Consider the following 13,093-nt stretch of genomic DNA (forward strand, 5'->3'; position numbering starts at 1 on the left):
ATCAAAGTTTAAGCCGTTGCCCAATCACAGTAAGACTACTTAATTTCCAATGATTTATAACCACAAGTATGCTGCTATGACTATTTGAGTATATAGTCTTTTATTCAGTGGATCATGCTTTAGTTCTTCCTTTTGCCTTTTTTTTCATTTTTTAATACTATATGCCTCTAGTAATTAAAATATTTATGTATATTTCTTTCAGGTGTTGGGAAATCATGTTTATTGCTACAGTTTACAGACAAGAGGTTTCAGCCAGTACATGACCTTACTATTGGTAAGTTGCATAAATTCATAGTTTAAATAAAACCGAAGGGATGAATGAATATATTTATACACACACACACACACACACACACACACACATATATACACACACATATATATATATATATATATATATTTTTCAGATAAAGGTTACATATTAGAAATAATTCTAAGATCAATGAAACTGGCTAAGTTGCTATGAGAAAAACTGAATCCTAAGTGCTTCTTTAGCAAGTATTAAATATCCTTAACTAAAATGAACATTTGTTAGCCTAAATGTTTTACAAGCTGATTTGTTTATTTTTTACCTGGCTTTACATGAAGACACCTCCCCGATTTCTCTCACCCCCAACCCTGCAGCCCATTTTACTTTGGTCATGTTATACTTTGGAGAAGCCAAAAATCTTCCTCACTGTAACTTCTGCCTAATTATTGTTCCTTCTTCTCCCTTCTGGAGCAAAGCAAAGTATCCCTAATATGCCTGCCTCTGGTAGCTCTTCAGATACTTGAAGAAAGCTAATATGGATTTCCTGTATGTGTGCATCTTCAGAGTGAACATCTTCAGGACCTAGATTTGAATTCTGCCTTTTGCTACTTCATAACTGTGTAATCCTTGATAATTTACTCGCTTGGCCTCAATTTCTCATTTGTAATATGAGAAAGTTGATCTCAATGCCCCTGACTTCCTAGTTGCCATCCTCTAGACTCTTCAGCAAAGTCTTTCCTAAAATGTGATGCTCAGAAGATGAGTACTATATGTCAGATTTGATTTTAAGAGTATATATAGCAAGAAATTTCAGTGCTCTAGTTCTGGGCACCATGCCTCTTCTCATGCTCAGCAAAATTAGATTAGTTTTTGAGGGTCTGGCATATCACACCCTTGACTCATTTTAATTTGAGTTCATTGAAACTCCCTTATCTTTTTTTTTCCACATGAACAACATTCTACACATTGTCTTATTTATACTTTGCAAAGTTGGCTTTTTTGAACTCATTAAGACTTTACATTATCTAAACTCACAAGATGAAGGTATATCTCAAGAAACTTTACATAATTCTTTGAATAGTGTGTAATCAGAAGAAATCAAGTTTGTAATATGTGATTTAAATTTTTTTTTTATTTAAGTTGTGTGATAAGCTAGGGGTACAAGAATAAAAATGAAAAAAAGTCTTCCCAAGGAGCTTATCTTACTGTTGGCAAGGAAGAGAATATAGCATGTTAGCAAATAGTACAGATAGTAAATGTTTCCTGGCTGTGAATTTTGAGGGAGACTATACCTTTAATAACTTCCAAAATTAGCATAATCATTCCAAGTTCTCTTCTGACCTATTATTTGTATCATTCCTAGATTTAAAACATGGAAATAATCCCACAGGCAAACCCCTGATGTAATCCAGGGTATAGATCCAATTTCAGATATCTAAATTAGGGATTTGTACAGAAGTTCCTGCCCCTTTTTAAATTCCATTGGTTTTCTTTAATTAAATATGCAAATAATTTAAAAGACACAATTGTACACATATCTGAAAAAGAAAACAGGCCATCATAGTTCTAGCTTTAGTATTTAATTCTGAGACATGATCTTTGGAGAGGAAGGAAAGGGTGTTAGACTAATGACCAATGAATATTCAAAACAGGATCCAGGTTATCTAGGATTGACCTGAAGGGTTTTGAGGATAACAACTTAGCAAATAAAATTGAAAGCACATTTTAGACATTTACAAATGCTTATTTATTTTTGTCCAGTGATTATTGACTGACTGGTTAAAGGAAGAATTGAGAATGTTTAACCTCAGTCAAAGAAGGCTTGGGGCTGATAGGTGGCATGTTGGATAGAATATTGGGCCCAAAGTCAAGAACACTTGGTTTTTCCTAGCCAGATACAGCCTCAGATAGATATTAGCTATGTGGCCCTGAGCAAGGCACTCAACTCTGCCTCAGTTTCCTCATCTTTAAAATGAGCTAGAGAAGAGAAATGACAAACCACTCCAGTATCTTTGCCAAGAAATCCCCAAGTGGGATTATGAAGGATCAGATACAACTGAAATAACTCAATAGCAGCAACAACAGAGAGGGCTTTAGGGCAATTATCATCTCTAAAAATTATTCTCAGTTCAATTTTATCTATTTATTATTTCTTTCCTCACTTCCAATTTCCCATTTCCAGCTGTTTTTTGGACACCTTGAACTAGACACCTCATAGACATCTTAAACTTAATAATTGGAACTCATTTTCTTTCTCATAGGAACTGTCTCTTGCCCTTTTCTAACTTTTCTGATAATGTTCTAGACACAATTACATCTCTCATACATACCTCCATACCTCCTTCTCTTCTCTGACACTGCTATCACCTTGGTGAAGGTCCTCATCACCTTAATCCTGGATTATAGCAGTACCTTTCTCATTGGTCTCCCTGCCTCTCATGTCTTTCTCTACTCCAGGTTGTCCTCCATTCAGCTGTCAGACTGATCTTCTAAAGAACAAATGTGACCATATGACTACCCTATTCAGTAAATTCAATTGGCTTCCTATCATCTCTAGGATCAAATAGAATATATTCTATTTGCTTCATAAAGCCTTTTAAATAAACTGAATTCCTTCTGCCTTTCCAGTCTTATATGTTACTTTTCTTCATGTACTTTATGATCCAGTGGTACCAGCCTCCTTTGCTATTACTCTCATATGACCTCCATCTCCTAATTCCATGCATTTTCAACTGCCGTTCCGAATGACTGTAATTCTCTCTCTTGGCTTATCTTCTAGTTTCCCTAGCTTCTTAAAGTCCTAGTTAAAATTCTTTCTACAAGCATTTTCTGGTCCTCTTTAATGCTAATGATTTCTCTTGAAAGCATCTCCATTTTTCCTTTATATATTTTGTTTGCACAGTTATTATTTGTTGTCTCTCCCACTAGACTATAAACTTTTGAGGGCAGGTATTTTTCTCTTTCTTTGTATCCTCAACTCTTAGCCCAGTGCTTGGGACAAAATAGGTGCTTAATGAATGATTGTTGACTTAAAGAAGGATTTGGCTTGTTCAGTTTAGAATCTAGGACAAATTAAGATTGGTTTCTAAAAGTTGCAGAGAAGCAAATTTAGCTTGAAATTAGGAAAAAATCTTCTCAAAAAAGCTGTGAAAAAGTGGAATAGGCCTGTTTTCAGAGTGATTGTGCTCCTCGTTCGAAGTGCCCAAGCAGACAAGATGAACAATTGCTAGATGTAATTCTTTGCTGTATATTTATTGAAGTAGGTGCCCTCTGAAGTCTCTTCTGGCTCTTAAGTTCCATAATTATGAAATGGAATACTTTTAAAGGCATTAAATCACTAAGAACTAAGAACCTGAACTGTGTACTTTGAAGAGAACTTAAGAACCAAGATTTGGAGGTAAAGTATGAGAATTCCAGACAAAGGGAACTATCCTATAGAAAGACAAGAAAGTAGAAAATGAATTGTCATGTAAAGGGAGTAGCAAATAGTCTGGTTTGGAATGTAGATTCAATCAAGGAAAATAATAGATGATTCCAGAAAGAAGGCCCTTTCTTTCTTTATACTTGTTTTGATTATTTTCCCTGAAAAAAAAAATGTTTTTCCCAAGGAAAAAAAAGACTTTTTATTGTTTCAGAGAAATTTCCTGGTCATTTTTTCTCTTTAAAGTAAATCTTCAGTGTTTTGATATAGCACTAAATAGGAAAACTAATTTAGATAGTATAATATCTTCTCATTTGGGTTTGTTGGGATAAGATTATGTTTGTGTCTTGGTAGACACCTAAATGTTTTGTAAATTGTAGCTATTTTGAATGGAATTTCTGTCTTTTCTTTCTGGGATTGGAAATATGTAGAAAAGATTATTATTTCTGTGGCTTTATTTTATGTAGTCACTTTGATGTTATTGCTGCATTTTAAATTTAAGTTGATTCTTAAGATTCTCTGTATAGAATAATAATAACAGGGTAGGGCCAAGATGGTGGCTTAGTAGCAACAGAAGCTAGAACCACTCTTAAGAATCTTATCAAACAAACCTTAAAATAGCACCTCAAAATGATGAGTTACAGAACCAACAAAGGGACGGAATGATCTCCTTCAGAAAACTTGAAATGAAGGCAGAGAGAGCCTATTTTCACAGGATAAGGGGTAACCGGACATTAAACTCCACACAGAGGAGTGCAGTCCCAGGTTCCAAATTTTGGCAAAAGCCAACTTAGAGACCCTGGGACCATGCCTAAGCTAACAGCAGAACATCCTACACTCACCCCTTGAAGTCCCAAGTCCTGGCACCAGCCATTGGGAGGCTCCAAAGTCCATAGTGCTTTGCCTTTTGAAGCCACAGGAGCAAAAAAAAAAAAAAAGACTCGAAAATGAGCAAAGAACAAAAGAAACACCTAATCATAGAAAATTTCTATGGAGACGAAGAGCAAAGGACAGACTCATAGGGGGTAGTGAGATCAAAGTAGCCACATGCAAAACTTCAGAGAAAAATGAGATTTGGTTTCAGGTGCTGGAAGAGCTCAAAAAGGAATTCAAAAATCAAATAAGAGAGGGAAGAAAAATGAGAAAAGAAAAAGAAAGTAATTAAAAAACAATAGCTTAAAAAGCAAAATTGGTGAAGTGGGAAAAGCATAAAAATCCAATGAAGAAAAGAGTTTCTTAAAAAACAGAACTGACTTACTGGAAAAATTCATTTAAAAAATCCAATTAAGAAAAGAGTTCAATAAAAAGTAGAATTGACCAAATGGAAAAGGAGGATCCAAAAGTCATAGAAGAAAATAATTCTTTAAAAATTAAAATTGGCCCAAAAAAAAGCTAATGACTTAATGAGACACCAAGAAACAATAAGATAAAATCAAAAGAATGAAAAAATAGAAAATATGAAATGTATTATTGAAAAAACTGACCACAAAAATAGACCCAAGAGAGATAATATAAGAATTATCTGACTACCTAAATGTCATGATTGAAAAAAGGCCTAGACATCATATTACAAAAATTCTCAAAGAAAGCTACCTGATATTCTTGAACACGAGGGTAAAATAGAAATTGAAAGAATCCACGGATCACCTTCTGTAATAAAGCCTCAAATGACTACTCCCAGGAATATTATAGCCAAGTACAAGAGCGTCCAGGCCAAGGAAAAATCTGGCTGCAAGCAGCCAGATAGAACAGTAATAGCCGCTAACATTTATGTACCACCTTCTATGGGTCAGATGCTATGCTCAGCACTTTATAATTATCTTATTTGATGCTCACAACAACTTTTAAGGAAGTATGTGCTAGTATTATCTCCATTTTATAGATGAGGCAACTGAGGCAAACAGATTGTTACTTCTCCAGGGTCACACAGATAAATAAGTGTCTGAGGCTGGATTTGAACTCAGGTCTAAATGACTCTGTGCCCAATATTCTATGCATTGTGCCACCTAGCTTTTTAAAAATTTATTAATTTTTTTCTTTTTAAAATCCACTTAGTTTTTTAATGGCGAGTAGTAAAATATTATTGGAACATATGCATTAGGTCAGGTGAAACTCCTATGTTGAACTTACAGAGGACATGGAGAAGAGCAGCACAGAATGGTTAGACACAGGTGGTTTGAGTTAATTGCTTGCTGTATGCCAGGCATTTTCTAGAACAGGGTTCAGCCAGCTATAGCCTTTGCCTGATTTATTACCCTGGTGAACTAAGAATGATTTTTACATTTTAAAATAAAGCTTTATTGTTTTTTAAATGTTAAAAAAAAAATCTTAGCTTTCTTTGGATTTGTCCCTCTAGCCATAGTTTGATGACTCCTATACTAGGCTGTGAATCTACAAACACAAAAAGGGAAAGTTCCTTTTTCCCTCAAAGAATATATATTCTACTGGGAGAGATTGCATTTATATAGATAAGCAAATGAAAATATAAATTAAAAAATTTTTATGTTTTTATATTTATAATATATACTGACTTTTCTGAAGTTATGGTTTCATTTTATATTTTTGATTGTCTCAGGTACTTTATGTAGCTCATCACATCAACAAATGTAGCTAGAATAATAGATAACTTTATATAGCATTTTGAAAGTTTATTAAGTGCTTTATAAATATCTCATCTCACAACACTGGATTTGTAGGACTACTATTATCCCCATTTTACAGAAAAAGAAATCAAAGCAATGAGAGGTTGTCACATATCTACAAGTGTCATAATGCAGAATTTGAACCTTAATTTTCCAGAGTCCTCTGCTCTGTCCACTGCAGAATAGTTGTGTTCTTTCTACCACTTTAGTTCCTCAATATCTTTTTCTTTTCTTGGCTCTAGCTAGCATTTCCAGCATTATATGTGGCAATCCTTGGTTCACCCCTTATTTTATTGTAAATACCTATAATGTTTCTCCATTAAAGATAACTCTGATTCTTCTAGATATTGTTTACCACATCAATGAAATATCCATTTATTCCCAAGATTTGTTTGGTGATCAAAAGTCTTTTTGATACTTATCTTGATACATAGTGTGATTCTTATCATTTGGGTTATTAATAAGGATAGAGGTCATTTTATTTATAGTTTTCCTAATATTGAATAATATCGCATTTCTAATATAAATACAACTTGGTCATAGAGTAATATTTTTAACATGTTACTGTAGTTCTTTGTTATTATTTTATTCAACATTTTTGTATTGATATAGTTCTTTTTCTCTGAATTACCTCTCTGATTTTGGAATCAGGCTTATTTTATAGAAGAAATTTTGAAGGGTCTCTTTACATTTTAAAAGTTTATTGTAATCTTAGGAATAATTGTTTTTTTGAATGTTTGATGGAATTCAATTACTAATCCATCTAGACCTGTTTTATATTATTCTTTGGGAGTTCATTTATGACTTGGTCAGTTTCTTTTTCTGAGTTTGACTCATGGAAAGTTTGTTTCTTGGTTTGATAATTGAATATTTGCTGGTTTTTCAGAGACTTTTCAGTTTTATTGGCATATAATTGGACAAAATGTTTTTAAAATTAATTTCCTTTATGTACTCTTCATTTATTATTGTTTCTGTTGATAATTTAATTTTTCTCTCCTTAAAACATCAAATTAACTAAAAGGTATTTTTATTTTTTAATAACTGTTACCTTCCTTTTTAGAATCAATACTGTCTGTTATTCTAAGGCAGAAGAGTGATAAGGGCTAGGCAGTTAGGATCAAGTGACTTGCCCAGTCATACAGGAAGTATTTGAGGTCTGATTTGAAGCCAGGACCTCCCCATCTCTAGGTCTGGTTCTCAATCCATTGAGCCACCTAGCTGCCCCCACTAATAGTTTATTTTTTTCTAAGAATCTTAATTTTATTTATCGATTCAATATATATTTTTAAATTTTCTTTACTTTTTTAGTTTCTATTTGTGTATTTAGTATATTTCTCTTTCCTTCCCTTTTCTTTCCTGTCTTAAAATCAACAAAGGAGAACAAAATAAAGGCCAAGCACTACGTCTTTCTTATTTGACTCCCTCTATAGCCCTTGAAGACAGTGGAGCTCTGAAAGAACAATGATCTTTTCCCTCCTATCAGAATGCAAGTAGATCATCATCTTTTAGTGTTTTCAGTTACTCAAGTGTATTTGCATTTCAAAGTTTCTTTTGACTGCTGTGTTTCCATTTTGTGGTTTCTACTCAGCTCTAGATTTTTCTTCAGAAATTCCTGAAAATCTTCTATTAAAGTACCCCTTCTCCATGTAGGATTTTACTCAGCTTTGCAGGGTAAGTTATTCTTGCTTGTCAGCTTTATCTTTTGCATTTTGGAATATCACATTCCAAGTTTTTCTTTTCTTTCTGGCCACTTATATTTTTTCTTTGTGCTAGAAACTTGGATTTTGGTATTACTGGGTGTTTCTCCCCCCCCCCCCCCCCAAAAAAAAAAAAACCAGTGGATTCTTCTTCCCCCTCCCCCCTTCATTTTGTCCTCTGTCTTGAATAGATCTGGGCAGTTTTCCTTTAAAAATTTTTTGGAAAGTGGCATCTTTTGGAAGTCAGAGCCAAGATGGTAGGAAGCAGTTCATTTAGCTCTTCCAACTTGAACAAACAGATCTAGATAATGTACTGGACTGAATCCAATGGGGAAATCCAGAAAAAATAATCACAGTAAGTCATTTGTCCATCCCAGCTCAGGATAGGGAGTCAGGCAGAATAGCCTAATGACACTGTGTCCTGGGTCAGCCCAAGCACCCTTCCAAGAGAGATTGAACCTTGGGTCAAGAAGAAGTTCTAGTTCTAGCCCAAGAATGGGTCTGTATCAAGTGCTTTTTAGAAATATTTTATTTGATCCTCACAACCCTACAGAATAGGTACTATTTTTATGCCATTTTACAGTTGAGGGAACAGACAAATAGAGGTTAAGGGATCATACAGACTCAAATCCAGGTCAAGAATGTAGTGCTTGAGGGGGGTGGGAATGGTAACACAAATAGCAGTTAGATTTTACCCTGGATCAGATCATGTAGAGAGCATTGAAAGCTTGCAAATCCCCAGACTGAGCCTGAGATTTTGGAATAACACAATCAATGACCTTCCCTTCCTTCCCCTCCCCCAAATGCAGCAATGGGACCAGCTCAGACCCACCATCCAGAAGTATAACATCCAGGTCTGAAATCAGGAAATATACTGGAAAAATGCTGAAATAAAAAAGAACTTCACCATCATGAGCTGAGCTCTTATGGTGGCAAGGACTTTCAGAATACAAATATAAAAGAGAATGACTCAGATAGCAACAAACAAATCCTTAGAGAAAAACTCAGCTAGAATTCCTGGAAGAGATGAAATGAAGCAGGAGTTTTTTGTTTTCTTTTGTTTTTTAATTTTAAAGTATTTTTTAATAAATAGAATAAGAGCATTTAAGAAAAAAATTGGAAAGGAATGCGAGCTATGGGGAAAAAAGAGAATTGTAATGGGAATTAGCAGCATGGTACAAGAGGTACAAAATATTGCTCAAGCATCAAAAACTCTGAAAATTGGAGTGGACCAAATAAAAGCCAATGATTGTATGAGGCAACAAGAAATATAAAAATCAAAAGTATGAAAAAAATAGAGATTTTTGAATGTTCCTGATGAAAAGACCAGAACTATGGAGAAATTTTGAAATTCAAACACAGGAGAGAAGAAAAGAATAAAAAGACAAGCATGAATGAATATTGATAAAGGATGAGGAATAGTTGTGTGGATTGTGACAGAGTGCTTGGCTTGGAGTCAGAAAGAGATGAATTCAAATGCAGCCTCAGACACTAGCTGTGTAACTCAGGCCAACTATTTGCCTCAGTTTCCTTATCCATAAAATGAGCTAGAAAAGGAAATGGTAAATTGCTTATTGCCAGGAAAACCCCAAATGGGATTATAAAAGTTGGCCTTGGTCCTGATCAAAACAAACTCTTAAGGATATGTAGAAATATTTATATCTCTTTTTGAAGTGGCAAAAAAAGGGGAATCTGAGAGGTATCCATAAATTAGGGAATAGCAGAACAAAGTTATAGTATATAAATGTGATGGAGTACTATTGTCTTGAACTCTTATCTGTATAATGACCCATTAGTATTCCAAGTAAGTAATAATGAAACCTGCTACCCACCTCATAAATAGAAAGATGAAGCACTTAATTCAGAATGAGACATATAGAGGTCCATATAGTTGTCTGAGATTGGATTTCAAGATAGATCTTAAGTTCAGGTTCAGCATTCTCTGCATAAAACCATATCACCTTTCATCTTTCTGACTTGATTTTAAACTTTTCTTTAAACAAATCTTTAGTCAGATTTTAAATAGACAGCTTCTGGTATGTTCACTCCAGAGTTCCATTTGAGTAATGAGATCCAAAAACAAATTGCAATATATTTGGGAGAGTTCCAAGAGAAATTATTATCACAAGCTCCTAGGAAAGATGCAGAGCGAAAAAAGATTGTAAATATAAAGGAAAGATAATTCATACAATTTGACATGAGTGTAGAATATATGAAACTTAGTACTGTGACTTAGGATAAGCAGGAGAAATAATCTGGAGCCATATTGTAGAACATCTGAAATGTCAAACTGAGGTGTCTGAATTTAGGCACTAGAGAACTTTTGAAGGATTTTGAGTGATAACCACAGCTTTGCATTAGAAAAATTATTATGGGAGTGAGAGATGACTTATGTATTTGATACTGTTACAGTAGTCCAGAATCTGATGAATTGGAAAGGAGAGAATGGGTATGAGAATAATTTTACACTAACAGGATTTGGCATCTGATTGGAAATAGAAAGAAAGAGGAGAACTAAAGATTAGTGTTATAGGTATGATGAATTTTTAGCAAATCCAGACAACTGTCAGGCTATTCAATATATCACCTTCTCAATGGTTAAGTCCAAATTTTCCCCCAAACTTAAAATTTTAAAGGTGGCACTAATAGTAATTTTATTTTTGTCTCACAATCTGACTTATAAAATAGGTAAAATGCTTATATAAACATTTTAATGGTTTTCCATATGTCATTATTACTTTGAATCTTTTTTCTCTTAAAGCTTACTCCTGTTTTCCTCATTCTGATAAACATTAGCATTACTAGCATCTTGGTATTGAACAGGGCCCAGTAATTAATTATTGGTTAAATATATATATATAAACCAGCATCAAGTTATATAGCCTGGAAAAATGTTTTCTTCCACCAAAAATCACAGTTGAGAATAGTGCTGGGAGCCATTTCCTGGTGTGAGCAATGGAGAGATGAGATTTTATCACTGTGCAGTTTGCCCTTCTCTAAGCAACTGTAAGCTTTTCCTGTCAGGATGACATCTGGCTCCCTAAGGCCACATGTGTCCTCTTCTTACTCAGCCTCTAATCTTAATTGTATAACACATTATGTATACTAAAGACTTGGTAATATCTTTTGTGGGGAGTCACCTTTCAAATAGCCATTTCCTTAAAGTTATCATCCTCTAGTTTTTTATCCTGTTTGGAAGATTGAATTAAAACTTTGGTGTGCAAATATATATATTTCTCCCCATACCAGCTAGTGTTGTTCTTCAGTGTGACAGCAGATATTGTCTCTATTATCTGTTATCATTCGTAGGGAGCAAATATTTAAAGCTGTAGCATTTTTCTAGATTAATGTAGAATAATATTGACCATTGATATTCTGTTATGGAAGAAAAGATTTCTGGATATTGGTTGATAATAATGAAAACTATAATTTAAGTCACTATTAAGGAAACTAAACTAGTTATATCAGTTTACAAAACATCTTATTCTTCAAAATGATTGTGAGATATTTCTCAGCACTTCGATTTTAACCTATAGTAGTCTCTCTTTATCCCAAGAAGATCCTAGATGATTAAGTAATACAATTTACTTGCCAGTTTCCTGGATTGATAACATCTTTTTACCCTTCACATTAGGAGCTTTTAAAACTTAGATAAAGGCAATCATCTGCAGAATTACACAAATATCACTTTATATTCTCAGTTGCTTCACAATTTCAAATTCTTCATTGTCATAGTCAGCTATTGAATTGAATATTATTTATTCATTTTGACTTTATTATTATGACTATACCATTCCTATGATTTTTCCTAGACCAAAACTCCTTTTTCTGGCTACAACTCCCAAATATGTATTATATTCTCCTGTTAGAATGGGAATTCCTTAAAGACAGGGCCGTCTCATTTTTGCCTTCATATTCTCCAGGATCTAGCACAGGTTACTGGCAAATACAATTTTAATATATGTTTATTCATTCAATTAAGGTACTCTGGAAATCAGTGAGAAGCAAAGACTCCTTGTGTTACTTTATAAATACAGAAGGATATCAAAGTGCAGATCTCATTTCTGTTGACGGTTGTTGGTGAGAGTGTTTGTAGGAATAGATAGAAGTAAGAGGGTACTTATATTGAAACTTTAAGTGAAGTTAATTTGATAGCTAGACTACCACTGACACTTTTCTACTTTATTATACTGACAGATTTTTTTAAAAAAGAATTTTTTACTACAACAAATGATTGTGATTATTTCAGTTTATTAATGTTCTCCTAAAATTGGCCCTTTTCTCAGAGGATTAAAAATGCACTGTCTTATAATTTATATATTTTCTTATATATGCTTTCAGAGAAATGTCAGTTTTTGAAAGCTCAGATGTGTTGTGAATGTTTGTTGCTTTATAGTCAATTAGGGAATGTACCTCAGTTTCCTTATCTATAAAATGGAGATCATAGCATCTACCTCCCAGGGTTGTTGTGAGGATAAAATAAGAATGTTTTACATATAGAGCTTCTTTGTAAACTCACTTTGCAAACCCTAATAGCCTTATTTAAATGCCAGCTTATTATTATAATGGTATTGCTACCACTACCACTTTGGCTACTACTATTATCCATAGAATGCATTGGGTTTAGCTAATATACCTTTTAAAGTATTTCCTAATGTCTCTATTTCTTAACCAGAGTCATTCCTCAATGATGAACAAACTCCCTCTGTCAGACCCTTATCATTACCTCTAGTCCCTTGTTCTCATTCCCCAAAACCAACTTCTGCAATGTTGACTTTAAAGCTACTTACTATTTCCACCATACTTTCTAGAGTGCCTATTCCATAGGTAACAAACTTATTTTCATATTAACTCTTTTCTTTTCCCCTACTTTCACTCTTCAGGTTCTCACTGAGACCTGACTTCCTCTCTCCTGATGACTTTGGCTTCCTAGCTTTCATTCCTCCTTGATTCACTGGTCAAGGTAGGGAAATTGGAATACTCTGCTTCTACCTCCACTTCCAGATTTTCCCTCTACTACTATCATTCAATTACCTATCCAGTTTGGAAGTTCACTCAATCCACATCTATCATCTATTTAAAA

At 33.9% G+C, this 13,093-nt stretch overlaps 1 protein-coding gene across 1 annotated transcript in view; it reads left to right on the plus strand.

Annotated features, from left to right (window-relative positions):
* Window positions 1-13,093, plus strand: part of RAB2A (RAB2A, member RAS oncogene family) — a 113,506-nt gene that overhangs the window by 33,912 nt on the left and 66,501 nt on the right. Inside the window, exon 2 of the mRNA XM_001379394.5 lies at window positions 203-274. Coding sequence (XP_001379431.3) covers window positions 203-274 — 72 coding nt within the window. The remainder of the gene's footprint in view (window positions 1-202; window positions 275-13,093) is intronic.

Source organism: Monodelphis domestica, chromosome 3 (assembly GCF_027887165.1).
Source record: "Monodelphis domestica isolate mMonDom1 chromosome 3, mMonDom1.pri, whole genome shotgun sequence".
NCBI lineage: Eukaryota > Metazoa > Chordata > Mammalia > Didelphimorphia > Didelphidae > Monodelphis > Monodelphis domestica.